Raw genomic sequence first — 24,129 nt, forward strand, 5'->3', positions numbered from 1 at the left:
CATAATGTGGACAAGGTGTAAAGTTTGAACGGAATTGTGATTGGAATTGAGATCATCAATTGGGGCAAGGTTTAAGAAAAGGAGAAATGGGATTGGAGACTCTTGGAACCCCTTCAATTAAAGCGTACTATCTCCATATCCACACCTCTTTTACTCCCATTCCCATAGGCATTTATTTTCCCCATCTTCTTTCATCCACCTTCCAGCACTTGATCTGTGACATGCAGAACTGTTTGTACTGCTTGGCATAATGATAATCGTATGCTAATTTGTGGAGTGAAACGAATTGCATTTTGAGTTGCACGATCCATGGGGCATGAAGTGGCAGGGCGACACGCCCACAGGCAGCAGCAGCAGAAACAGACCAAGGTGCAGTGGGGGGAATAAAGTGGCGCATTCAGTGTCAACGACAGCGGATGATAAATCACAGCCAGGCAACTTGTAGCTGGAGCACAAAAACATTTAAGTCTCAAGGCCTGTTTGTGGCAGTCAAGTGTTGTAGCTCTGCCCCCTGGGTTCTACTTATACACCCCTCCCCCCCGCCTCTGCAGCGACTACTTCTCCTCCGTAAGAGCGTATCGGATGCTGTCATCAACAGTGCCTGCCTGCCTGGAAGGTGCAGAGGTGGCAAGTTCTGTCAGATATCTCAGACTTTTGCTTGCTCTGCCTTCTCCATGTTGATACAATGTGTTGAACAGAGCGGGAGGCACTCATCGAGGGGGGTTTGCTGCCACAAGACTGAGTCTCTTGCTACAGTAAGTGCGCCTCTGTTTGTGCCTCATAATTATAATTATATTTCTCCCTCCCTGAGACATTTAGCTACCGTTGGGTAACTGCAAATAGTGCGACTGGTTTTTGGTTTCTTTCAGCCCTCCAATGCCATGCCATGCACCGGAAACGTGACCCAAAGGGAACTCCTTCCACCAACCCCATCCCCTTCCACCATCTGAAACTGAAATCATTTTGGGGCATAATTAACTGCATTGTCTGAACGACTTCATTAGCAGTTCTCACTTTCGGTTTCATTTCTTTTCTCTTTGCCAACTGGAAAATATTGAATATTAAAATAAAATTCCACATACCGATTCCAGGCCGGGTTATGTTAATATCCAAATGGATGCTTAAGCATTTGATTTCAACAGTTTTTCATAGCATTATCAGCAGCATTTCCAAACATTCAATTCAGTTATTCAGTATTCATCAGCTTTCAAAATTGTGAATGTTTCACTTTTGTTTGCTTGCCTATCGAAAAAAATTCTCCCGAATTGGAGGTTGACGCGGCGGAAATCAAAGCAAAACGTTGGGTCAAGCTCTCGAAGAAGTAAACAGTTTTGTCGAGGCGTCAAAGCAAAGGCCCTAAAGGCCTTTAAGACCTACAAAGAAAAGTCAAATAAACAATTTGGATCTCAATTTTCATGGCTCTTTTTGTGCCTTTTCCAGAGAGTTTTGTTTGGATTTGTTTCTCATTTGATGAGACAACAAATGAATTGTTTATTACCTCGTTGCATGCAACATTTCTAATTGGAGTTTCATGAGTTATGTATGGGCTATGGGCTGACATTTCCGCGGAATTGACGGGCCTCTCCCTCGAATCAGTTCTTTTTGCTTTCCCTTCTGCAGAGCGCTGAATGGTTCATTAGAGACATGCAAAATGGAAAAAAATAAAAGCAGCAAGCAGCACGGTGAGGAAGAGGGAGAGGAAGGTCCCAACTCCATTGAAGTTCCTCGACACGTTCTAACCAAAGTTCACTCAACTCTGCCACAATTGAGTGCCTGCCATGCCTGACTCTTTCTCTCTCTGTGCAAACTTTTAGCAATTGACAATGCGAAGCGGGTTAAATTGTTATTTTTTGTCAAGCTGGCCAGACATTTGGGAGACAATACAAAGTAGTTTTTATTTAGACAATTAATTGCCTGCCAATTAAAAGGCATTTTCCCCCAATCGAGTGCTAAACCCAAACTTTTACATCTTTCTCCCAATATGACCCAAAAACCAGATGCCATATGTCTGGCCTTTCCTCAGCTGGCCTGAGCGACATCTTTCCCTATGCGAACCGGCAGATTTGCTGTTGTGTGAATAATGAATGCAGAAATGCTCAGGGAATTTCCTGTAAGAGGGGGAAGAATTGGGTCAGCGAGGAATTAAATTGCAAAGGAAATGCAAAAATATGAAGCTGCAGACAGATCCCTGGCATATGGTGAGCATTGCATTGCATTAATGAAAGAAACCGAGAAACACACACACACACACATAGGCACAGTGACCTCCCTATGAGAGAGACAGAGAGAGATGGCGGGAGAAGGGCTTCGACAGGGACGGTTATCGGAGATCGGGCATCTTTTGGGCCATTAAACAACTCAAAGAAATGCACTTGTAAGCATGACCAGAAGTTGTTTATGTAACCTACATTCCTTCACCCTTTTCCCAATGTTTCCAGAGACATTGTGGAGGGGGAAGTGAAAATGGGTTATCATTAAATATGACACACACTCACCCTGCCCGCCTGGCAGACAGCAAACAAAATCAAATTGAATTGCACTGCTTGGAGGTGTGAAGAGTGGGGCAGAAACCGGGAAGCGAAAGAAGGGAGGGAGCGCGAGAGGTGAGAGAAAGAGGGATGGGGGGCAAAAGCCTCCTCAAACATGCTCCAACATGCACAATTAACAAAGAGCCGAAGCAAAGAAGGGAACGAAACATTGAAGAGAAACGTTTGTTTGTATCGCTGTGATTCCGATGTTGCAGATAAGATATGGGAACGAAGCACATATAGTACGAATGGGAATGGGAATAGGGAATGGGAATGGGAAAGGGGAACGTGCGCTGGCAGAAGAAAGCAGTTTGATGACGTAAATGCGACAATTTCTTTCCAATTAAGTGTCAAGCGCGTGTAGACCAAAGGGGAGAGGGAACCTAACGATAAGAATTCATGAGGGGACACATGGGTTCTGTCACAATAAAACATTTGTTGTACGAGTTGTTCTTATAACAGGATCGCAAAGGCCCTAAAATGTTTTGAGTTACCTTTATCTTTGCGAAAGCAGCAAAGACATAAATAAGTAAATAAATAAGTAGAAGCAAATGTTTGATTAATGAATTCCACGAGGTACTGCCAAATTGCAATTAATTTCATTAATTTTAATTTAAATTTAATCCCAATTTTTAACAACTCCTAAGGGAAATTGCATGGTTGAAATTTCTTCATTCTCATTCCTGGAAATATAACGAATATTTGAAGAGGCTTCCGGCACTCTTCAGAACCAATTGAACCCCTTGAGAAATAGCAATATTTAAAATATTATTACGTTGCCAATCCTTAAATGTAATCGTAGTATTCAAAAAGCAATTCCCAAGTTCAAAGTCGAATAATCAAATATTTTCGTTTGCTGTTATTGAACTTGTTAAGGCACACAAAACTCTTCATGTGTATTCGTTTAATGTACATGCTTAGCCATGTTTTTGTGGAATTTTACGCATGATTGAGTCATTAAGATACGGGGGTACTCACACCAATCGTCTCCTTCTGCGGGTAATACGATCATCCAATAAACTGAAAGTAATTTCGTGTAAAACGATCTGCTGTGTGCACACACTCGCATGTACTCGTGTGTATGTGCAAAATGCAAACAGTTGCCGCACTTAAGTAGCGTTTGGTTTTCGATTTCGTTTAATAGCCCCTCAGCAGAAGCAAACCAAACCACACCAAAACCAGAACTGGTATAATAAAACCACTATGGGTTTACGGACGGGGTGCTCAAGGGGGTCAATATTCAGGGTAGAAGGTGTTGGCTGTTGGGCTGTTGGCTCGGGGCATTTTTATTTCATCTGAGTGAGCCACTGATTCGATGATTCATGTTGTGGTTTTTGGTCTGGGATGTCGGAAACGAGTCCGGAGATCACTTTGATGTGAAAGAGCTGTCGATGTGCGATAAAATGTAGAAATATGAATATGGAAATTATAAGAATTCGAGTAACATAAGCAGATTTTCGGTATAAACAATGTGTATAAAAGTAAAAGGTTAATACGCAACACAAACATCATCTTGAGAGATTTACCATTTTAGCATGCTAATAGCTGGAGCAGTTTCAGACAGGTTTAGGGTATTTTTAAGTCTATTCCTTCTCGCCTCGCCACTATTGTTCTTCTATAAATGTGCAAAAATCATTTGAGTGTAAAAATTTCCTTATAGCCCGCTAATTATAGAACAGCTGCCGAGCCGAAGCAGAACTGCCAAAGTTGAATAACACTGAGGCGCTGACACACACTCAGCCGAGAGGCTCATCTCATACTCGTACACAATTGCACATTTGGCTGTATTTTTAGCATAATTTTAAACAATTGGGCGCCGCCAATCGGCAATAGATAATCGGCAATCGATAAACAAATAGCGCCAGTAGAGCGCAGTGGGAATGGGGAATACCGAGCTGCTGCTCCCCCTGCTGCGACACGTGCATTTTCATTTTCCATTGGCACATACCATTACCATTACCATAACCATTTCTATTCCCATTACCCCGATTGCCCCACCGACACCTTTCCCATGCCTGCCCCTCACGCTGTGGCAGCCAGCGGTGGCGTCAATTTGATTAAAAGTCTTTCAATTGAATCGTGGCTGAATGGCTGCTGCTGCTGCTACTGCTGCTGTTGCTCTGCTTCAGCGATTGCGTTTTCCCATTTGATTTGATTTCAACCGCACACCCACACACACACACACAACCCATAGTTTCACTTTTGCTTTTAATTTTCTGTTTTTCTTTTACATTTACACATGTTCTGTGCTCATTTCGCTTACATTCAATCAATCAATCAATCACGCATCCCATTTAATGTTAATAATATTAATGAAAACCATTTCACCTGCTTTCAAATTCATTTGGCTTTAAATTCAGCTTCCTATCTGTTTTTTCTTCTACTCCTTCTTATCCCATGCAGCCATCATATCCTATACCAATCCCAAGCTACAAATGCCCCTAATGGCATCTGCAATATACGCGCCCACCACAACATCCAAATCTACAGCTACAGCAGCACCCGCTTCGGCTTCATTATCATCAACACCACAACCACACTGCTCCTCATCTTCAGCAGCATCAGCACCATCCGCATCCGCATCCGCATCCTCCGCGCCGGTTGGGGGAGGTACTTTCCAAGGATTCGTTACGAAATTGCGTAATTTCAAATTTGATGATACGAAAAATATTAGAAAACGTTTCCATTTCGATTACATATCAAAGGACAGATTTTTGGGTATGTTTCAAAATTTACATTAAACATTTTTCAGAAAGAACTTCTAAAAAAAAAATAAAGAAATACAAAAAAGAAACTAGATTATTTTTACATGTTTCTTGGCTAATGAATTTGCCCTTACATAATATGGTTATGGTTTTCCAATCATCGAAAGAACATCTCCATGATGATTGGGTTTTACATATATAATCCAGATGATTCCCGCTTTTAAATTAGCATTTTCATTAACCATTTTTGTTAAATTTTACGGGTTCGGCATTCCCACATTAATGACGAGCCCCAAAAAACATAATCAACGTGGGCGTTTTCGATCCAATGTTTGGTGGCGCCTCACGCATGACACCCACATGCAGACACGTAAAGAAAAAGACACACACACACCCTAGTAAATTTCACTTCATTCAGAAAATGTGGCGTCTGTAACTTAATTTGAATGTTTTATTGTCGCTTGATGCTACTTAAACTTCGACTTATGAATATTAAATCGCCATGTCTCTGGCTGTGAATCGGATGGAGGTGGATATGGGGATCCGATGGGATGGATGGAGTGTTTAGTTTCCCGCTGTTAATGAAGCAACGCATTAGACACACGGAAGAAACACACACACAGGTGGGGCACGACAAGATGAGACCCAGATCGAGACCAGAGGTTCGTCATGTGTTCATCAAAATGAAATTACAACCACCTCCCACTCTGTGGAGAGCAAAACTAAACAAACAATAAATAAAAGTAAAAACTGGGAAATGGAAAATAGAAAATAGAAAAAAACACAAACAGGGGAAAAGCTTTCAGCGGGCAGAGCAATCAAGGCGTTGCTATCACTGAGTTATAGTTCTTGACAACTGATTTATCAGAACTCCGTCAAAGGCGAACACGCGATCTTGTGGCTCTCTAATCAGCTCACAGCTGCAGGTGGTGCATTGCATTGCTTGGATTTTATTTTCGGGCCATGCCACATAAATTCCATTTCCCTGTGGCCGAAGATCAAAGCCAGATGGGAAAGGAAAAATAAGGTTGTGTGTGAGTATGGTTCTGGGAGCAGATGTGGATGCGGTGGCCTCTTAGATGAACCGCAGATGCATTGCAACAGGTGGAACAGCCGTGTGAGAGGAAAGCGTGTTAGAAAGTTACGGCAGCCTTTTGCCTTTCCACGAAACGTTTCGAACCTCTTTGTGAAATTTAATTAAAAGCAGCCATCCATCGAAAGAGTCACTGACATTCTGGAGGGGCTTTTCTTTCCCATTTGCCATTGGCTCTGCCTTTGCCTTTCCTATTAAAGAGCCATGCGCACACATCATAAAAAGTTTTGAGGCCCCCTCTCTCTTTGAAGGCCAGCTAGGAATGGTAATCGGGTAATTGAAAATTCTCAGCACGTGCTTCTATTTTTGCTCCCGTTCGTTGGCCAACAGTGGGCGGCATAAGTATACGCATGCGTATGCCAGCCATTCGAGATAAGTTCTTTGAGATATTGTTTACTTCCGCATAACATTGCTCGTATTACTTATCATCTTGAAGTGATTGCCAGCTTTTCTTTGCTTATCATTTCCCTGGAATGTTTTTGTATTTAACATCTTATCAGGTGATCTCACACTTACTTCGAGCACTGTGCTACGCATTCTCTACGGAATTACATCACCTGCAGTAATTCAATTTCTTTTATCTCATCTACAAAATAAATATAAAATTGTTCAAGCGATCTGCAAACTATTTGTAAGCACTGTGATCATTAGTATGCGTCCAGGCCTGACCAAGTTGGTTCCTCTTGGCTTGTTCTGCACTCAGTTTAGCTCTCGGAAATGAGCTAAACATTAATTTTCACTCAACTTGAAATTTTCGCCATAAAGAAGAGCAAAGAAGTTTAACGATCTCCAACTGGGGGGAGCCTGGGAGGAGCCTCGGTTTGTCGACACCCCGCTAAATGGTCTGTTAACAATTTTTTAAATTTCCACGCACTCATTCCCCCAGCTCCAGCTGCAGCTCCACTCCCGGGCTCTTGGCTAGATTATGCCATAAATCAGTTTGATGTTGCCATTACGTGCTTGCGGGCTGGGGAGATGATGCATCGGCATGCCAGGCATTTCGACCACAAATCGAAACAAAGAAATCTATAAACAAATTTTGAATGCACTGAAAACATTCAATTAATTGGACAAAACATAAACTTTATGCCCTCTGATCGTAAAACTGTGCACATAAATTTGTGGGCGCGTTAAAAATTTGACAGCCAATAAAGTTTTACCTCTCAACCTCTCAATTGATGGATTACTAAAATTCTATAACTTTTTATGTCTCTCTGATTGCAGGCGGTCAACTGAAGACCAAGAATGGACAGAAGTACGTGTTCAATGGACCGCCATCGGGCGTGTATGTCTCCAGGGCCTGCCTGATCATCTCGGCCTTCATTATCATGGTGGCGCTGCTCTTCTCCATTGCCGTCACCTACTTCTTGGCGCGGCAGGGCGTCTCTGTCCCCACAGAAGCCAGTCCCGGGTGAGTAATGCTGCTGCTGCTACCTGGAGACCAAATCAAAATCAGTTTTGGTTTCCATGGGTGCGGTCTGGTCTTTACTTCGTTTTGCATTCTGCTAAACGTTTCGGCAAGCGTGCTAATTGGCAGTCGAACGCGACATGACCTCATTTTTGAAAGTGAAAGCAATTTATGCGTTTCCTTTGGCCGACTCCAACATCTGCTCCTCCTCACCCTGAGACTCTTCTTCTGACGCATTTCGAGGTGCGGAAGGGTTAAAGTTGGAGCTGGAGGATGGTTGTGGGTGTGACCGGAGGAGCACTTTGCATGGCTTCAGCCAAATTGATTTGTTTGTTTTGCAACTCCTTTGCCCTACAGTTGCATCACCGCTCACCATCCCGAGGTGAATGCCACGCCCATTGAGACTGCTGGCTGGCTGAGTCTCAATGCCCCGCCCAAATCCACACAATCACCGGACACAGCAACAGCCCCGCCACCGCCACCTGTTGTGGAAACGGAGCCAAAGATGGCGAAGGCAGCGCCCGTGGGTGACATCGCCGTGCCACCCCAGCCGCCAACGGAGGTCCTCGATAACAGCACTAAGCCCACAGATCGTGCTCTCAAGCTCTACGAGGGCTGGCGTCCACTGCACTACAGGTGAGTGAAGGGTGAAATTGTTTTCAAGTGCTACTCATAGCAATTTAGCACTTAAGAGTGAGAGTTTGATGGAAATCGCCAGACACGAGAGTGCCTTTGCCTTCTGTTTAAATTGCTTCGCATGTTCTCCTTTTGATTTGAAGCTGACACACAAATCGTTTCACTCAGCCACCAGTATGCTGTCATTTCCGGATCCACCACACTGATCTGATCAGGGAAATGCCATCCCGCTGACAGTTGACTGCAATCTGGATCATTTTGTGTATTAAATCAATGCTATCTCGACAAGTTAAGACACAGCCTGTCAGCGGCATTCAACTGACAAGCAGAAGTTTGTTGCAAGGGCGATAGTATCCATCGAGGAAAGCTACTGTCATTTATTATTCTATGAGTAATCAAATATTTAATTGGGTTTAAATACTGAGATTAAATTATCTCCACTGTTTGCATAGCGGTTATTATATGTAATTATTCTTAGAAAAGATTACGGATTGTTTATCCAACAACTTTCATTTGTCTACGCGCATAAAATTCTTAGTTTTATCCTTGACAGCGACTGAAAGTGAAACTGACACTGAGACCAGCAGACTCCTTCAGTCCTTACCCATTGACGTCAGTCTTGGGGGTCATGTACTTTGTACATACGCATACGTTACGTATATTTTTATTTCTATTGCGCAAGAAAGTGGGTCAAGGATTGAGACGCCATGTAGTTCGGTAGTCAGCAGCCAGCAGCCAGCAGCCGTGTACCAAAAGTGGACACCAAAGAACTAGCATTTGCTGCTTATGCCACATGTAACTAATGAACCAGAAACTACTTGCACGAGACACCACAGGAGATGGCTGGCTGGCCAAAGAGTTGGCAGCTCTGGGGAGGCTCGTTAGGCGTCTGCTCTTCAGTCACACTCTGGGAAAAAGATGCGGAACCAAAGCGAAGCGCAGCGGCATAGATCTGAGGAAACAATAAACGCACGCCGACTGTCGGCATGACATAATGTGCCAGATACTTGGACCGCGAGCCGGATAGAGATAGATGGCCGCCAGATAGGAAGATGCTCGGCCAGATGGGCGAAGCTGCGCTCTCCTCTGCAGCAGCCGCATGCATTAATATAATTGACACAGAAAAGCCCAAGCTGGGCATTAATTTGTGCACCGCACGCAGCCTCCAACTCTGCTCAGAGAGATGGCAAGAAGAGCGATGTAGTTGGGATGAGATGCATCCTCGATGCCTGATGGATGTTGCGGCAAGTGCAGCAGAGTTCTCGTTTGCACCAATCGATGGCAACTGATGCAGCAGCTGCTGATCAAGGCAACACTGTTGATTGGTATCTCTTCTACCCCCAAGCCAACCTCTTTTCACCCCACTCCATGCTCGTATCCATGGCAAATTGCTGGCCCGAAGCTTGCTTCCTGGTTGCCCCCGGGCGCACGCATTGTAAACCAAACCAATCACCTCAATTAAATGCAACAAGGCGCAAAGCCAGCACCCATGGGGCTTCCAGATTGGCAACTGCTGGAGCATCTGGCAGATAGTCTGTGGTATTTGTGGCATGTGTGCGTGAGAGCAGAGGGAATTGATTTACAATCTATTTGTGCTTATTGCACTCATAACAGCAAAGAGCTTAATCAGCAGAGTGAAAGGAGGTAGAAACTAGAGAGTTAGAGCATTCAATTTTCGGTGTGGCTGCAACATTTGGCTGCCCACTTCTTGTTTGCTTTGATTGCTGATGCGGCTTATGATGTGGCATGGCATGCATTTCGTTTGCCGCCAAACGCAGCGACTAATGGCAGGCAGCCACAACCCCAGTCCCATCGAACATCGAACGAAGCCAGATCACAGCAGTGTGAATTGCATTGCCCTCAAATGGATGCCAAACACATGTGCTGGCGCTGCTCTCTGACTGAAACTGATTGATTGATTGGCACTTTTGATGGCTGCAAGTTGGCATTTTTGGCAGCCATTTGCATTTCACCTGCAGCAGACACTGCAGCTTCCTACTATCCGCGTTGCATTTCCCGTTCTATTTTCATGATGCATTTCCATTTCTCCTCGGTCTCTGCAGCCTGCTGATTGAACCAAACATTGTGACATCGTCCAACAACGGCAGCCTGACCATCGAGATCGAGCGGGATGTGGCCAAGGTGAGTGGCTGGGAGCCCATTGTGCTGGACGTGCACAATGTGAGCATTGCCAATGTGCGTGTCATTCGGGCGCCACTTGCCGGCAAGTCCACCAATGGCAGCGATGAGCTGGAGCTGGACTTTGACAGCGACTATGGCGAGGACAATGCCACATTTGTGGTGCGACTGGACAAGTCATTGGCCACGGAGCCAAAGCTGCGGCTGCTGCTCAGTCTGGACTTTGTCAGCCAGGTGACGGAGACACTGCAGGGAGTCTACAAGACGAGCTACACCAATCCGGATACCAAAAAGCCAGAGTAAGTGAAAGGCCAGAGTCCCTAAAGGGTAAACCTTTAATGGATAAACCTTCTCCCCTCTTGCAGATGGATGATCAGCACACAGTTCTCGCCAATCGATGCACGACGCGCCTTCCCCTGCTTCGACCGGCCCGACATGAAGGCCAACTTCTCCATCAGCATCATCCGCAACAGTCAGTACAAAATGGCCCTTTCCAACATGCCCAAGTCGCACAGCAGCGCCTATCGTCCGGGCTTCATCCGGGATGACTTCCTCACCACACCCAAGATGCCCACGTACCTGGTGGCCTTCATTGTGTCCAATATGGTTGATTCCCGCTACGCGGCACTCGACAGCAGTGTGATGCCGCGAGTGGAGATCTGGACACGGCCCACGTTCGTGGACATGACCCACTACGCATACAAGATGGTGCGCAAGTTCCTGCCGTACTACGAGGAGTACTTTGGCATCAAGAACAAGCTGCCGAAGATCGATCTGGTCTCGGTGCCGGACTTTGGCTTTGCCGCCATGGAGAACTGGGGACTGATTACGTTCAGGGACTCGGCGCTGCTGGTGCCGGAGGATCTGGAGCTGGCCTCCTCGTCGGAGCATATGCAGTACGTGGCCCAGATTATTGCCCATGAGCTGGCCCACCAGTGGTTCGGCAATCTGGTGACGCCCAAGTGGTGGGACGATCTCTGGCTGAAGGAGGGCTTCGCCTGCTACATGAGCTACAAGGCCCTGAACCATGCCCATCCCGAGTTCCAGATCATGGACACCTTCACCATGCTGGAGTTCAAGGAGTCGATGCAGCACGACGCGGACAACACCTCCCATGCCATCTCCTTTGACGTGAAGTCCACGAATGATGTGCGCCGCATCTTCGATCCGATTAGCTACTCCAAGGGCACCATTCTGCTGCGCATGCTGAACTCCATTGTGGGCGATGAGGCCTTCCGCACGGCCACCCAGGATCTGCTGCAGACCTTCGCCTACGAGAACATGGATCGCAACGATCTGTGGGCAATCCTCACCCGCCACGGCCACGAGAAGGGCACTCTGCCCAAGGAGCTGAATGTCAAGCAGATAATGGACTCGTGGATAACGCAGCCGGGCTATCCGGTGGTCAATGTGGAGCGCCGTGGCGCTGACTTGGTGCTGCGCCAGGAGCGTTATCTGCTGCCCGCTCGCAACCCAGCGGATCACAGTCGCTGGTTCATTCCCATCACCTTCGAGACGGACGAGCTGCACAAGGGCGACAACATACCCACGCACTGGATGACCAACCAGGAGGACGAGCAGGAGCTCGTCGTCAGCCATGTCTTCAACAGTGCCAGCAACAACGACAGCGTCGTCTACCTGAATCTGAATCGTCAGGGCTACTACCGCGTCAACTACGACATGATCTCATGGCTGGCCCTCAAGAAGAACTTTAGCACCCTGCCACGCATAACGAGAGCGCAGCTCCTCGACGATGCACTCCATCTGTCCCAGGCAGAGTATCTGCCCTACGACATTCCGTACGTTGGGTCGCTAAGGCAATTCGATCTCTTCTCTAACTGATGTTTGCCTTATTGCAGGCTGACCTTCCTCATGGAGCTGTACACGTCCGTGGATGATGAGCTGCTGTGGAGTGCTGCCAAGCCGGGACTCAATTATCTCATCTACAACCTGAAACGGGAGCCAGCCTATGAGACCTTCAGGGTGAGATTTGATAGACAATTTAAGTGATTTTTTACTCATGCTGAATGCATCTTTCCTTTCTCAGGCCTTTATGAAGTTCATCGTGCGTCCCGCCTTCGATCAGTATGGCCTGAATGAGCCCGACAACGAGTCCCATCTGCAGTTGAAGCATCGCGCTCTGGTGGCCAACTTTGCCTGCAAATTCAACTACGATCGATGCACCCAGGTGGCCCAGTCCAAGTTCCGCGAATGGATGCGGAATACCAAAAAGAATCCGTAAGCTCCGCAAACGAATATCCAAATCGAAGCTAAACCTATTTATCTTTTAGAATTAAACCGAATCTGAAATCGGTGATTTACTGCACGGCTCTGGCGGAGGGTTCCTATCCAGAGTGGTATTTCGCCTACAAGCAATACAAGACAACCACAAGCGCCTCTGAAAAGGAGGAGATACTCACCTCCTTGGGCTGCACCACAAAGCCCTGGCTGCTGTCCAAGTGAGTAGCGGATAATCAGCTCCAAAAAGTATAAGTAAACATCATTCTTCGAATCTTCTTGCAGATACCTCAACATGACCATCAATCCCACATCGGGCATAATGAAGCAGGATGGAGCACTGGCCTTCCGCGCCGTAGCCTCCAATGCCATTGGCTATGAGATTGCCTTCGATTTTCTGCAGAGCAACATCAAGGAGATTGCCGAATAGTGAGTATTAGTGGCAATAATCTAATTAACCATTTAATTTATGTATCAATCTCCCACAGCTATGGCGATGGCTTCTCCACGCTCTCCGAGATGATCAAGTCCCTGACCATCTATATGAACAAGGAGTACCACAAGCAGCAGCTGCAGGACTTGTCCGCCAATTGCCGCAAGCTGGGCCTCAGGGCCGTCGAGACAGCCATCAATCTGGCCATGGAGCAGGTCAATGATAATATCTACTGGCGCAGCCACTCCTACCACAGCCTCAAGAACTTCCTCGAAGGCATTGTCAGCGAGTTCCAGATTAACATTTTCTAAGTAGGCTGAAGCTGAAGCTGAAGCGAAAGTAAAACAGAAAACTCAAATTGAATTCAACCAAAAATGCGATTTAATTATTATGATAACTATTACCATTATTTGTATTCATTCGAAAGCCTCAAATTAATTTAATGAAAACGAATTATTTGCGAAAAGTGATATAAACGTGTAAGTTAGCCAACATAATTTAGGTAAACGATATACTTTTTGCAATTGTATATTTTATTTATTATAAGTCGGGCCCCTTCTGCTTCTTGGTATTGCTCTGTAACGTTCCTATTAATGCAGAAATACATACATCAACAATCGCACACCACACACAATAGATCTAATGCTGCTTATGTAAAATCTTATCTTTATTCTACGATATATGATATGATATGTATGATCGATCTTTGATGGTCAAGTACTCTACTTTAGTGCACACCACACCTGTGTAGATCCTAAGCGAATCAAATTAGCACTAAGTAAACCAAAAATCTATTTTGTAGTCACATCAATCAAGCGAGCAAGAGCACGGCTACAGTTTATTAAGAAGAAATTGCGGAAAGAAGCGCCCATTGTCCATCTATAAGGATATGGGCGGCAGAATGAGTGTCCTTAGTGCATGGTTAAAAATGTTGATAAAGCAATAAGCACATGCACACCACACAAAAATACATACATACATACATCAATTTATTTATTAATGTACAAGTACCTACATACATATTATGTATTTTGTAATGCCCAACACTGAAATACTTATATCGCTTGCTGCACAGCCATGTAAATAAGTTTTAAAGCTTATACTAAACATTGGAAATAAAATAAACTATGTATTTACGTAATTTTATTCAAAATAGCGGCTCACCATTTTCCAGGGTATCGAAACGTCTATACGCATGTGTTTTCAAATTTCCCTCTGTGGAATTTTCCGTGGGATGTTTTTTCTGTTGATATGCGGCTCTTGATCAATCCCATGAAAAGAAATCGTGAAAACAAACAATCGTGTGGAGAATCGATGTGGCATTTGTGTAAAATTATAGCTTAAGTGCTGAGAGTTCCAACTATCTGGTAATATCAAATAGAACATCAAAATCGAGGAATATGATTTAAGATGCGGTATATTTACGGTATATATTGAAATTTAGAAGGTATAATTTGGTATATTTCCGAGGGTCTGTCAGTATATTTCATCGATAAATCCACGGTCACACTTGGCATCTCAGTAAACAAAAAAATTAATTTTGAATTGTTTATAAAAGCATATTAAACATGTCGAATGCGGCAAACAAGCGCAAGTGGCTGCCCGCCGAAGAGGACACCTTCATTCGTATCTGGTCCGAGAATTTGGATCTGTACCGGAGCGGCAAGAAACAAATGGAAGTTTGCAGACTGCTGGAGGACGAATTCCGATATGAAGGCATTGAAATAAATGCTTTGGGAATTAAAACGAAAATGGACTCCTTTAAGCGCAAGTTTTTCAAGTAAGTCTACTATGTATCTTGCTGGCCGTCGTGCTTTTGAGGGTACGATTGTAAGATTTCCATACTTATAGCATTGCAAAAGGCGACGAAAAGTTGCAAACGCGCAAATGGCGGCACTACAAAACTCTGGACACAATATTCGGATCACAGTTGAAGGAGTTGGAAGATAGCGGTGACTCCAACGGTCCCGTTGCCAAGCAGTCAAAGAAATCCAGATCAAGCAAAACAAATAACTCCGATCAACCGTTCAACCTGGTTTATGTAGACGAGTTGAACGGGTTGCTGTTGGACGAGGAAGACTGCACACCTCCCAGCAGTTCAACGAGCGAGATCTACCAGGAGCCACCGGTAAAAAAGAAAAAAAGAAGCGCGGTCGAGCAGGAGCCACCAGCCAAACAGCAGAAATCCAGCAATGCTGCCAATTTCAAGCAGAGTGGCGGAAATTCAAAGCCGCGCTCACTATATACCAAAGCAGGAAAACTCAGACAACCCAAGCGTCCTCGCAGGAATTGGACCATTGAAGAGGAAGTCACATTCATCGAGGTGTGGAAGAACTATGTGGGGGATTTGCTGGGAGAAGGAAAGAAGAAGGCGGATATCTACCGAGCTATGAAAAAGGAGCTGCAATCACATGGTGTGGGTTTGGACAAGATAGCCTCGGACTTTAAGGCAAAAGTGGAGTCTTTGAAGCGTGTATTCAAGTGAGAGCATTCGAAAACTTGTTGCTTAGCATCTTGTTTAAGTTCCTATGTATTTTAGATCTGAACATGAGACCTATGGAGCCAAATCGGAATGGATTCACTATGCAAAGCTGGTTGATGTTGTCGGTCCTTTGAATGGCATACTTATTGAAACGCATAACGATAGCAGCAGCAGTTCCGACGACTGGTTCCGCAATGAAACAAAGCCTGAATCTCCCAGTCAGTTTCCAGATCCTTTGGAAGAACAGCAAGAGCAAGAGGCCAACGAATCTGATGGCTCCTTCTGCTGGGTCCTTGATAACTCAACAGAAGAGGCAGCAGAGCCACCTTCTAGTCATCCAGAGCCCCCAAGTGATTCGCCTTCAAATCAGTTCCTAGATCCCACGCTGCAAGATGTTGAATATTCTCCAGTTCAGAGTTCACAAATTAGTGAACTTAATGACGCTGATGATATTGATTCAGACAACCCTAAAGACTACGTGCCGGATTTCGAAGAGACAGAGGAGACTCCCCAGGAGCTAGACGACAGTCCCTCGAGCCAGAAGCAAAAATCAGTAGAGCAATTTACTCATTTCGTAGCAAAAGAGTTGCTAGTCTTGAATGACGATCTGCTTCTAGAGGCCAAACGATGCATCTACGATGTTCTTTGTAAAATGGAACACAAGCGATTGCAGCTAAATAAGAAAACGTAAATGTAAATAATCAACAAGTGTACATTGTTGGATGCATTTTGGAAATGCCATTTATTTTGTGTATTTCATTGGTTTGATAAAACCTGTTTCATTTCCTTAAAGTTAATACACAAAAGTTTAGTTATTAGATGAATATGGAATGTTTTCGCGATGGTCAGTACACGCCGAAGGAATAAATGTTATTAAAATAACAATGGAATATTGTTTTACCTGGTAACAACTCATTTGCGACACAGCAACTACATTTTGATGTATGTAATTAATTAAAACAACTGCATTATCGACTCTGCGTATAAAATTTATATTTTCTTTGAAAAAAATTTAATAAATAAAAAATACGGCCTAGTCACATAGGATATAAATGACTGAAGGTTCTACCGAGATTTGAACTCGGATCGCTGGATTCAAAGTCCAGAGTGCTAACCATTACACCATAGAACCGTGCTGTCTGGCTGCCACTAAACCAAATAAAAGTTGGCGCAGTAGGCAAGAACATAAAATACGACAAATTTCAACAACTACTTTTGAAATAATCCCACAATGAGAAGTTATTCTCCAAAAAATATTATTAAGATGAAAAAGCTAAGTAAATATAAAAAGAAAGAACATTTTATAAATGCAGGTTCTACCGAGATTTGAACTCGGATCGCTGGATTCAAAGTCCAGAGTGCTAACCATTACACCATAGAACCTTGTTGTCAGACAGCTGCCAAAACGCAATTTTGAGCCAAATGCGGTTTGTTCTGCTTTTCACCCCCAGTGCTGTGCATCGCAACAAACGTTTCGGTTAATTTCGAATTTTTGATGACTATTGTCACTAACCATACAGTATACGGCAGCAACGAAATCGAGAAGCGTCGTCGTTTCCATAATATGCATACAATTTTGAATAAAGCAGTATAAAATCTGATTTAAAACAATTACAGCGTACAATTACAATAACAACTTTGATTGGTATATGACAATATTGGTAAGACAAAACCGGTTTGGAGCGCTAAAAAATAACAAGTAATATGCGTATGTGCATCATTGCAAGGAAGCCAATGCATTGAATGCGCTTTCAGCACGCACTAATACTTACACTTGTAACTGGGGCCTGGTTGGTGCTATGATCTACATCTGTTGTCAAGCAGGCCGGGTGAGAAGTACATTTTGTTGAATCGATAACGTGAATTCCAAACAAACAGTTTATGTTTATATCTCTGTGCGAATAGAAATATAAAAGAAAATAAAATGGAAGAGCGAAAGACTTTGTTGGAGAAATATAATATACCCTTGAGCCATCTGGACTTTAGGTATGCGGTTTGACTAATCTAAAACTGCAAGCGAATCATCATACCGCACCTTTTCCGCCCCTAGTTATGTGGAAACGTGTAAAAATGCACGTGAAATGGAAAAAATTGTGCAAATCCTACGATCTGGGGAGGAGGGACATTTCCCGGATCTGCAGCGTTGCTCCGAGGAGAAACTCAAGGAGCTGAAGCCTGGTAGTAAGCTGTTCCGCTTTGAGGAGCCGATAAAGAAAAGCGATATCCTTGATAAACAGGAACTCAAGCCCGTTCTGGTAGGTATCGGAAACTCACTATGTTTCGCTGAGTTCTGGAGTTCCATTACATTTTTTGAAGGACTGGACACATGACATCAAGTCGAAGGACAATGCTTTGAACGAACTAAAACATGACATGGCATGCTTGGGCTTAGATGTGGCGCCCATGCGGAAACCAGCCAAAATAGACGCGGATATGCCAAGCACCAAAAAACAATCAAAGCCAAAGCCTGCAGCACCTGCAATGCCCCCAAAGACTACGGAAAAGCGTATCCGTTCCACAGACTACAACAAATGGGACAAGTACGATCCCGATGAGGAAATACTGCGCATGGAATTGTCGGAGGAGCGAACCAAAGAGCAGGAGGAGCTAAACAATCGAGCCGACCCCAAGCCCACTCCGACATCAGAAGAAATATTGAAAAGTGAAAAGGAAGCACTCCATGAACGCCTCCAGCAGCAACTAAAGAAACTTAGCCAGGTGGAAAAAGAACAATTTGCTGAGAAGTGGGTAACATCCAACTAACTTTCTGGGGATTTGTGTTGAGCTCCGATTCATTTTAGGCATCGTTTGCGTGGCAACGAATACTTCAAGTCGAAGGAGTATGAGAGTGCCATAGAGGAATACAATTGTGCCATTATATACGATCCTGAAAATGCAGCTCGGGCATACAACAATCGCGCGGTGTCACGTAAGTTTTAAAGACTTCCAAGATTAAGTTTTACCTTTTATTTGCTTCCAATAGACATGAAAGTTAAGAACTATCTGGCTGCTATATCGGACTGCAAGACATGCCTGCAAATGGAGCCGGAGAATTTGAAGGCTCGTCTTCGCCTGGCCGATGCCAGCTATGCCCAAGGATTTCGCCGCGAGGTAATCAAAATGTCCCTTAATTGATGAGGCACATAAAAACTCTTTTCTTTCAGTCGCTTCATCTCTACCAGCGCGTTCTAGAGCTGCAGCCGGATAATGCGGCTGCCTTAAAGGCTCTGGAACTGCTAAAAAAACAGCTAGGAGAGCTGGCTCCAACTCATGCCACTCGTTTGATGATTGAGGAACTGAAGCCAGATGCCTCGGATAAGCCTAAAGAAATGCCCAAGGAAGTGACTACTCCAGAGGCGAAGACAGTTCCAGTGGCGAAGCCACCTCCTGTCAAAGAATATGATCTGGCCGAGCTGGTGAAACCGAATCGTGTGGTCAAAAGCAAACTGGTTACTGCAGCCGAGGCTTTGGGCAATAAATTCAAGGCTCCCCCTGCCGCCGCACCCAAGAAGCAGACACAGCCTCAGCCACTTACTGGCGAAGCCTCCACACTGCCAGCAATGCTCCGCATGCCCCAGGACAACATCAAGAGCAGCAACAAGCTGCTAATACAGGAGATATAAGGAAACTTTAAGAATATTTTTAGGCGAAAAACAAATATTTATGAAGTATTAAATGGCGGTGTGCAGATCCGAATTATTTCTTCAAGAGTTGCTGAATGTAGCGACCCACAACGAGGAATGGGCGATGCTCAAACTCTTCCTTCTTCTCGGCGTTAACCTATGGAAGATTTGTTGGTATTGTGAACTTGGGTTAGGGATACGTCGGACACTCACCTGATCGCCATCCAGACGGTTGAGTAGCGTCACACAGATGTCGCCAGCCTTCACGCCAATCTTCTGGGTGACGGAGGCAAAGAAGCTGGCCTCCATTTCGATGTTGCGTATGCCCAGGTCATGACACTTGTGCAAGAATTTCATCTTGTCCTCAGCCGTGTACTCGCATATGGCACCATCAGTACGACCCTGACCTAAGTCAATCCAACAGGCATTGCCATGGGTTATGGGTTGTTTCCCTGAACCACTTGACATTCTCACACTCACCCTCGTAGAAGCAGTCTGTGCCCATGGTATTGGCACTTATGATTTGGAAACCATCATCGGCCCTGCCACCATATGCCAGAATATCCTTGATCACACTCTCTGGGAACTGGGCGGGGCGCACCACACGCTCTCCGAGAATTGCCTGACCATCAAATCGAATTGGGAATCGAATAACTAAAGTGTACAATGAATGCGGATCCACTTACAATCTCGTGTTCGTTGCGGAGCAAGCCGTTGAAGGCATCCTTCGTTACGACAACCGTGCCGGGGGTCACACCGATGCCGCCGCAGGTGCCGATCCTTAGGAATATCGGATCCTGGCACTTGGCGTAGTGGACCAGCTTCAGCAGCTCGTGCAGCACCACGCTGAAAGTGGAGGAGCCGACACCATGGCTGACACAAATCACTGGGCCCACCTTGTAGAGCGCGTAGCGATGTCCCTTGGCGCACAAATCCACAGGCTCGCTGGTGTCCTGCACACCCAACAGCTTGCCCAGATATTTGGCCAGTTCCAGCATACGTGTTGCGGTGCCACCCGTGCAGATCACCTGTAGAGATGCTATCCTGAGTGACTGACTGCCGATTGACTGGCTCAAGTCTTACCCTGACATCTCCAAACTGCTTCTGAATGTCGCTCGTGTTCTTGGTGTCGGGCACATTGATGGCCAGATGGTACAGATAATCGGATGGCATTCCTTCCAGATGGGGATTCTTCAATTGGATGCTTTGGAGAAGATGGCACTTATTAAGATATCTGCAAACATTCGGCACTTAATGTGTCTTACCTTTGAGACATTGTTGGTTAGAGATATTCGACTGTACGTGACTCCGGACGTGACTGGAATAAGAAAGAAATGTAACTTTATTTCCACAGCAGAGTAAACACTGTCAAGGCAAGACACTAGCTAACTGTTCATTTAACACTTTCATTGATCTTGAAATATTTGTTGACTTGTTTATTCTGTTTTAATTTTTGTATGCTTGCCGGCCTTCTTGTTGCCAGCGTGTGGCCAATCTTATCTATTTATTCAGAGCCAACTAAAAGCTCATATGATTAAATACACACACACACCCAAAAATATATACGTAATCAATAGATTGTTATCTTTTATAGTTTCGCAAATGTATATGGAATATGTATTTTAGTATTTCAGTGACAGCACTTGGAGGGGCTCGTCAGCCACTTGAGCAAACGCAACACACTTGAACGACCGACTGCTCCGGGCAACGTTGCGAACGTGTCGACTGCTCTCAGAGAACTGAACTGAAAACTTGAACGTGCCAGCGCTGATCGTGTATGGCCGCTGCTGGCAATAGCGAGAAATTGATAACTCGACCTCAGTTCTCTATATCTGCACCCGCGCAAGGAGGAACATCCTCTTGCTCATCGGTGTCGCTATCTTCATCCTGGCCGAGCATTGCTTTGCGGATGTATCGCGCCACGAGCTCTTGGGGTCGCTTCTCCCACTCACTTAGGCTTTCCGGAGAGGCAAGTACCTAGCGTGTGAATTATCAGCGAGAGATTATTATGAATGGGGGCACTGACCTGATCACCTTCCATACGATTGATGATGGTAATGGATACGACGGCAGATCGTACACCTGCTCTGCTTGTGAGAGCGGCGAAGGCGGTGCTCTCCATATCGAAGTTGATCACTCCTTGGCCCTGGAGCCCCTGTAGATAGGCGTTCTTCGAGGGATTCGTGTAGTCGCAAAAGGCGCCATCGAGTCGCGTCTGGCCCTCGTAGAAGTCGTTGGTGCAGACGGTCTTGCCAACAACTGTGTCAAACTCATCCTCGCAAGGATTGGCCAGTGAAAGGAGCTCTTGGGTCAAGCACTGGTCTAGCTTGCTGCAATGCTGCACGACTTTGCCCTGAACGATTGTCTCATGATAGGGATGGAGCATGCCGTCCAGTGCCTCCGATGTGATGGCCACGGTTCCGGGCTCTATGCCGATGCCACCGCAGGTGCCAATTCTGATAAAGACGGGATCCTGACACTTGGCATGGTGCATCATCTTAAGGAGCTCATGCAGCAGTATGGAAATCGAAGGACATCCCATGCCATGACTGGCACACAGCACTGGGCCCACTTTGTAGAGCGCAAAGCGGTGACCATCCTCGGCCATATTCCTAAGTTTTGTGGCCGGGTGCAGCTTCAGACCGAGCTCCTTCATAATCATATGGGCGAACCTTTCCATACGTTCGGGTGTGCCACCCATGCAAACAAACTACAACGAATTTAGAGCACTCAGCCGAAAGGACTCATGACCATTTGACTTACCCGCACATCGCCAAAGATCTTGGGAAAGTTCATTGTGCCCGTGTCCATGCCCAGATGATAGAGAACGTCGGGCTGGAGGCATCTCAGGCAGGGATTGAGGCCCTTTAAAGTGCTCTCTCTTGGCGGCTTTTTGCATCCCATCTTCATGTGCCTGACCAGCCGCCCAAGCTGCTTACCCTGTGACCTCACCAACTCTGTGGGATCACACTATTCGCTTACACTATCTCACTTATTGGACTGTGTTCTACTTGCCCTTCAACTGGCAAACATCGCGATTCAACTCGCAGGGTCCTGCCCCTGCACTCGTGTTGCAATTTCCTGCCATTTTGATGTTCAAAAACAAAATTTTTTGATTTTTTTCTAAAAATAAATTTGAATAGCAACTAAATTGTATTATTTTTCTACTAATGACATGTTCCCCAAATGCCAGACATTGCAGGGAAACGTGATCGTGGAGTTCGGTTGAATTTAGTGCACATTTTGAGGGGAAACCCAGTTTTTTATTTGCGCGAATGCAGTCAGGAAAGAGACGAAAGAAATATTCGATTACGCTGCTTATCCGTATCTACCCGGGACTTATACCCGGTACTCGAAGAGTGTACAAAGTGGATGTATGTATGTACATACATATGTAAAGCACAGAAGGAAACGTTTCCGACCCCATTAAGTATATACATATGTATATTCTTGATCAGCATCAATAGCCGAGTCGGTAGAGCCATGTCTGTCTGTCTTGTTTATCGGCTAGTTCTCAGAGAATAGAGAATAGAGCTAGAGCCGTTTCTGCACAGAAAACGGCTAAAATGCCAATCGTAAAATGTATATTTAATAACAAACGGAACATTGATGTGACGCAGCATGCATGCATTTGTTGGTTTAATTTTCCCAGTAATAAAGTCTTAAAAATCGAAAAGCATCAAGGTACATATTAATATACACACAGCTAATTCGCGTACATCATACGCCTGGCGTAAGTTCTTAAAGTTGCCTTCCCACATGATAGGTTCTCTCCCGTACGCCTCGTCAACATTAGAGTTTATAAAGCCAAACGGATTTGCATGGAATGCCACATAACGCCAAACCAGTATGAGCAAGAGGTTGTTCCTGATTGCGAGAATCAAACGACAAGTTTTCTAGATGATTTTCTTTAAGGCAACACTTACCTCATTTTGTGATATAATCTTCAGTTACACGTGTAGTCCAATGGGTTCCCAGGATCAGCCTTCAAAATGCGTATTAGAAACGAAAGTATTTTTTATAGAATTTCCTATGCCAGCAAATTTGAATTAAAAGGAAGCGAGTACTAGGATTATGGCAAAATATTAAAACAAAAATGTGGAGAATAGTTGTTGGAGGCAACACAGTTGCTTCTGCTTTTTCCATAGGATTTTTGTTACTGCTCCAACAACATGTTCAAGGCTAATACAAGCAGAATGGCGACATGACGAAGTTCTGGCAGTTTTATATAGCTCCTCAACATATACTCGTCTCCGAGGGCCTCTTGAATGCTCTCGCCTATGCAGACATAAGGGTTCAAAAGATTGAAGTAAAAACGGCAGAAAAGGAAGAAGGCTATGCCAGACTGACTGGGGGAGAAGAGTTGTTAAAGGGCTTGCACGGAGGGATCACAACTTACTCCATTCACACGCTGTTAGGTCGCCTTTAGTCGAATAAGTTCAATTTAATTCTGAGATTTATTTAAATGGCGTTCTGTTGTGATGTGTTCATCTTATGAATCCGTTCTTGCTAGGCTTGCTATGTATAAATATCGAGCTCTGGAGGTTCTCTTATTTTGTTTCAGTGCTTTCAGTTGGTTCGTTTCTGATGTGTTATAACTGTCACATCTATATTATGTGGTTCGAAATAGCCTGAAAGTATATATTATATCGAAATTACATGTTGTAGCATATTTTTGGGTGGAAGATGGATGATAACGTCTCCCCATTAAATTTCCACTTTTGCATTTTTGAAATACAATTTGTTTTTAATATGCCTTTGAAATATTCCTTTTTTGTTGTAAACTTTTGTTTTTACAATATAACTTGTATACATTTTAGGTGCTTATTTATTTTGTTTTAGTT

The 24,129-nt window shown here is 44.7% G+C and overlaps 5 protein-coding genes, 1 long non-coding RNA gene and 2 other non-coding genes across 12 annotated transcripts in view; 3 read left to right on the plus strand and 5 right to left on the minus strand.

Annotated features, from left to right (window-relative positions):
- LOC117896575 (aminopeptidase N) overlaps positions 1-14,316 on the plus strand; it is a 31,650-nt gene extending 17,334 nt beyond the window's left edge. For 2 of the 3 annotated variants that reach the window (XM_034804977.1, XM_034804978.1), the window contains 9 exons: positions 7,551-7,737; positions 8,092-8,370; positions 10,434-10,808; positions 10,875-12,308; positions 12,369-12,492; positions 12,557-12,747; positions 12,801-12,968; positions 13,033-13,176; positions 13,236-14,316. In XM_034804977.1, the coding sequence (XP_034660868.1) occupies positions 7,551-7,737; positions 8,092-8,370; positions 10,434-10,808; positions 10,875-12,308; positions 12,369-12,492; positions 12,557-12,747; positions 12,801-12,968; positions 13,033-13,176; positions 13,236-13,491 (3,158 nt within the window). In that variant the 3' untranslated portion in view covers positions 13,492-14,316. Of the gene's footprint in view, positions 1-4,931; positions 5,247-7,550; positions 7,738-8,091; positions 8,371-10,433; positions 10,809-10,874; positions 12,309-12,368; positions 12,493-12,556; positions 12,748-12,800; positions 12,969-13,032; positions 13,177-13,235 lie in introns of all 3 variants that reach the window. The other variant, XM_034804976.1, reaches the window with a different exon arrangement.
- A 359-nt stretch (positions 14,317-14,675) lies between these two features.
- LOC117898034 lies at positions 14,676-16,393 on the plus strand. Of its 2 annotated transcripts, XM_034807174.1 has the most exons (4): positions 14,676-14,960; positions 15,032-15,661; positions 15,720-15,979; positions 16,019-16,393. In XM_034807174.1, exons 1-4 carry the CDS (start codon positions 14,749-14,751, stop codon positions 16,351-16,353), a joined length of 1,437 nt encoding a protein of 478 aa, XP_034663065.1. In that variant the 5' UTR covers positions 14,676-14,748; the 3' UTR covers positions 16,354-16,393. The 2 variants fall into 2 exon arrangements, with proteins under 2 accessions (XP_034663065.1, XP_034663064.1); XM_034807173.1 differs by having other exon boundaries at positions 14,677-14,960; positions 15,720-16,393.
- Positions 16,394-16,722: 329 nt separating this feature from the next.
- Positions 16,723-16,794, minus strand: Trnaq-uug. Its single transcript has one exon. It is a non-coding gene; the product is annotated as a tRNA-Gln (tRNA).
- Positions 16,795-16,973: 179 nt separating this feature from the next.
- Trnaq-uug lies at positions 16,974-17,045 on the minus strand. The gene has a single exon. It is a non-coding gene; the product is annotated as a tRNA-Gln (tRNA).
- A 464-nt stretch (positions 17,046-17,509) lies between these two features.
- Positions 17,510-19,302, plus strand: LOC117896901 (sperm-associated antigen 1). Its single transcript, XM_034805436.1, has 6 exons — positions 17,510-17,648; positions 17,713-17,917; positions 17,979-18,406; positions 18,464-18,591; positions 18,646-18,773; positions 18,827-19,302. The coding sequence occupies exons 1-6, from the start codon at positions 17,587-17,589 to the stop codon at positions 19,283-19,285; spliced, it is 1,410 nt and encodes a 469-aa protein (XP_034661327.1). The 5' UTR covers positions 17,510-17,586; the 3' UTR covers positions 19,286-19,302.
- On the minus strand, positions 19,288-21,040 carry LOC117896904 (uridine phosphorylase 1). Of its 2 annotated transcripts, none has more exons than XM_034805442.1 (7): positions 20,969-21,040; positions 20,551-20,603; positions 20,369-20,489; positions 19,972-20,313; positions 19,766-19,907; positions 19,499-19,692; positions 19,288-19,442 (listed from the first exon to the last, which is right to left on the minus strand). In XM_034805442.1, the coding sequence occupies exons 2-7, from the start codon at positions 20,559-20,561 to the stop codon at positions 19,359-19,361; spliced, it is 894 nt and encodes a 297-aa protein (XP_034661333.1). In that variant the 5' UTR covers positions 20,562-20,603; positions 20,969-21,040; the 3' UTR covers positions 19,288-19,358. The 2 variants fall into 2 exon arrangements, with proteins under 2 accessions (XP_034661333.1, XP_034661332.1); XM_034805441.1 differs by lacking the exon at positions 20,969-21,040 and adding an exon at positions 20,838-20,932.
- LOC117896902 (uridine phosphorylase 1) lies at positions 20,856-22,444 on the minus strand. The gene is made up of 4 exons (XM_034805437.1): positions 22,301-22,444; positions 22,049-22,242; positions 21,312-21,995; positions 20,856-21,262 (listed from the first exon to the last, which is right to left on the minus strand). Exons 1-4 carry the CDS (start codon positions 22,371-22,373, stop codon positions 21,104-21,106), a joined length of 1,110 nt encoding a protein of 369 aa, XP_034661328.1. The 5' UTR covers positions 22,374-22,444; the 3' UTR covers positions 20,856-21,103.
- Positions 22,445-22,913: 469 nt separating this feature from the next.
- On the minus strand, positions 22,914-23,760 carry LOC117896906. Its single transcript, XR_004649056.1, has 3 exons — positions 23,685-23,760; positions 23,212-23,634; positions 22,914-23,152 (listed from the first exon to the last, which is right to left on the minus strand). It is a non-coding gene; the product is annotated as an uncharacterized LOC117896906 (long non-coding RNA).
- Positions 23,761-24,129: the final 369 nt, after the last annotated feature.

Source organism: Drosophila subobscura, chromosome O (assembly GCF_008121235.1).
Source record: "Drosophila subobscura isolate 14011-0131.10 chromosome O, UCBerk_Dsub_1.0, whole genome shotgun sequence".
In the NCBI taxonomy this organism is placed as follows: Eukaryota; Metazoa; Arthropoda; class Insecta; order Diptera; family Drosophilidae; genus Drosophila; species Drosophila subobscura.

What these genes read in the sequence shown, in the direction of transcription:
- LOC117898034 (XM_034807173.1), top strand. Translation starts at nt 14,749, where the DNA reads ATGTCGAATGCGGCAAACAAGCGCAAGTGGCTGCCCGCCGAAGAGGAC. An exon ending in TTTAAGCGCAAGTTTTTCAA is followed by an intron (nt 14,961 to 15,031) that starts GTAAGTCTACTA and finishes CCATACTTATAG; the next exon opens with CATTGCAAAAGGCGACGAAA. An exon ending in TCTTTGAAGCGTGTATTCAA is followed by an intron (nt 15,662 to 15,719) that starts GTGAGAGCATTC and finishes TATGTATTTTAG; the next exon opens with ATCTGAACATGAGACCTATG.
- LOC117896904 (XM_034805442.1), bottom strand. An exon ending in AGCAGTTTGGAGATGTCAGG is followed by an intron (nt 20,314 to 20,368) that starts GTAAGACTTGAG and finishes GCATCTCTACAG; the next exon opens with GTGATCTGCACGGGTGGCAC. An exon ending in CACAGACTGCTTCTACGAGG is followed by an intron (nt 19,693 to 19,765) that starts GTGAGTGTGAGA and finishes GGATTGACTTAG; the next exon opens with GTCAGGGTCGTACTGATGGT.
- LOC117896901 (XM_034805436.1), top strand. Translation starts at nt 17,587, where the DNA reads ATGGAAGAGCGAAAGACTTTGTTGGAGAAATATAATATACCCTTGAGC. An exon ending in TTGAGCCATCTGGACTTTAG is followed by an intron (nt 17,649 to 17,712) that starts GTATGCGGTTTG and finishes TTCCGCCCCTAG; the next exon opens with TTATGTGGAAACGTGTAAAA. An exon ending in AGGAACTCAAGCCCGTTCTG is followed by an intron (nt 17,918 to 17,978) that starts GTAGGTATCGGA and finishes CATTTTTTGAAG; the next exon opens with GACTGGACACATGACATCAA.
- LOC117896902 (XM_034805437.1), bottom strand. Translation starts at nt 22,373, where the DNA reads ATGGCAGGAAATTGCAACACGAGTGCAGGGGCAGGACCCTGCGAGTTG. An exon ending in CGATGTTTGCCAGTTGAAGG is followed by an intron (nt 22,243 to 22,300) that starts GCAAGTAGAACA and finishes GTGATCCCACAG; the next exon opens with AGTTGGTGAGGTCACAGGGT. An exon ending in AGATCTTTGGCGATGTGCGG is followed by an intron (nt 21,996 to 22,048) that starts GTAAGTCAAATG and finishes AATTCGTTGTAG; the next exon opens with TTTGTTTGCATGGGTGGCAC.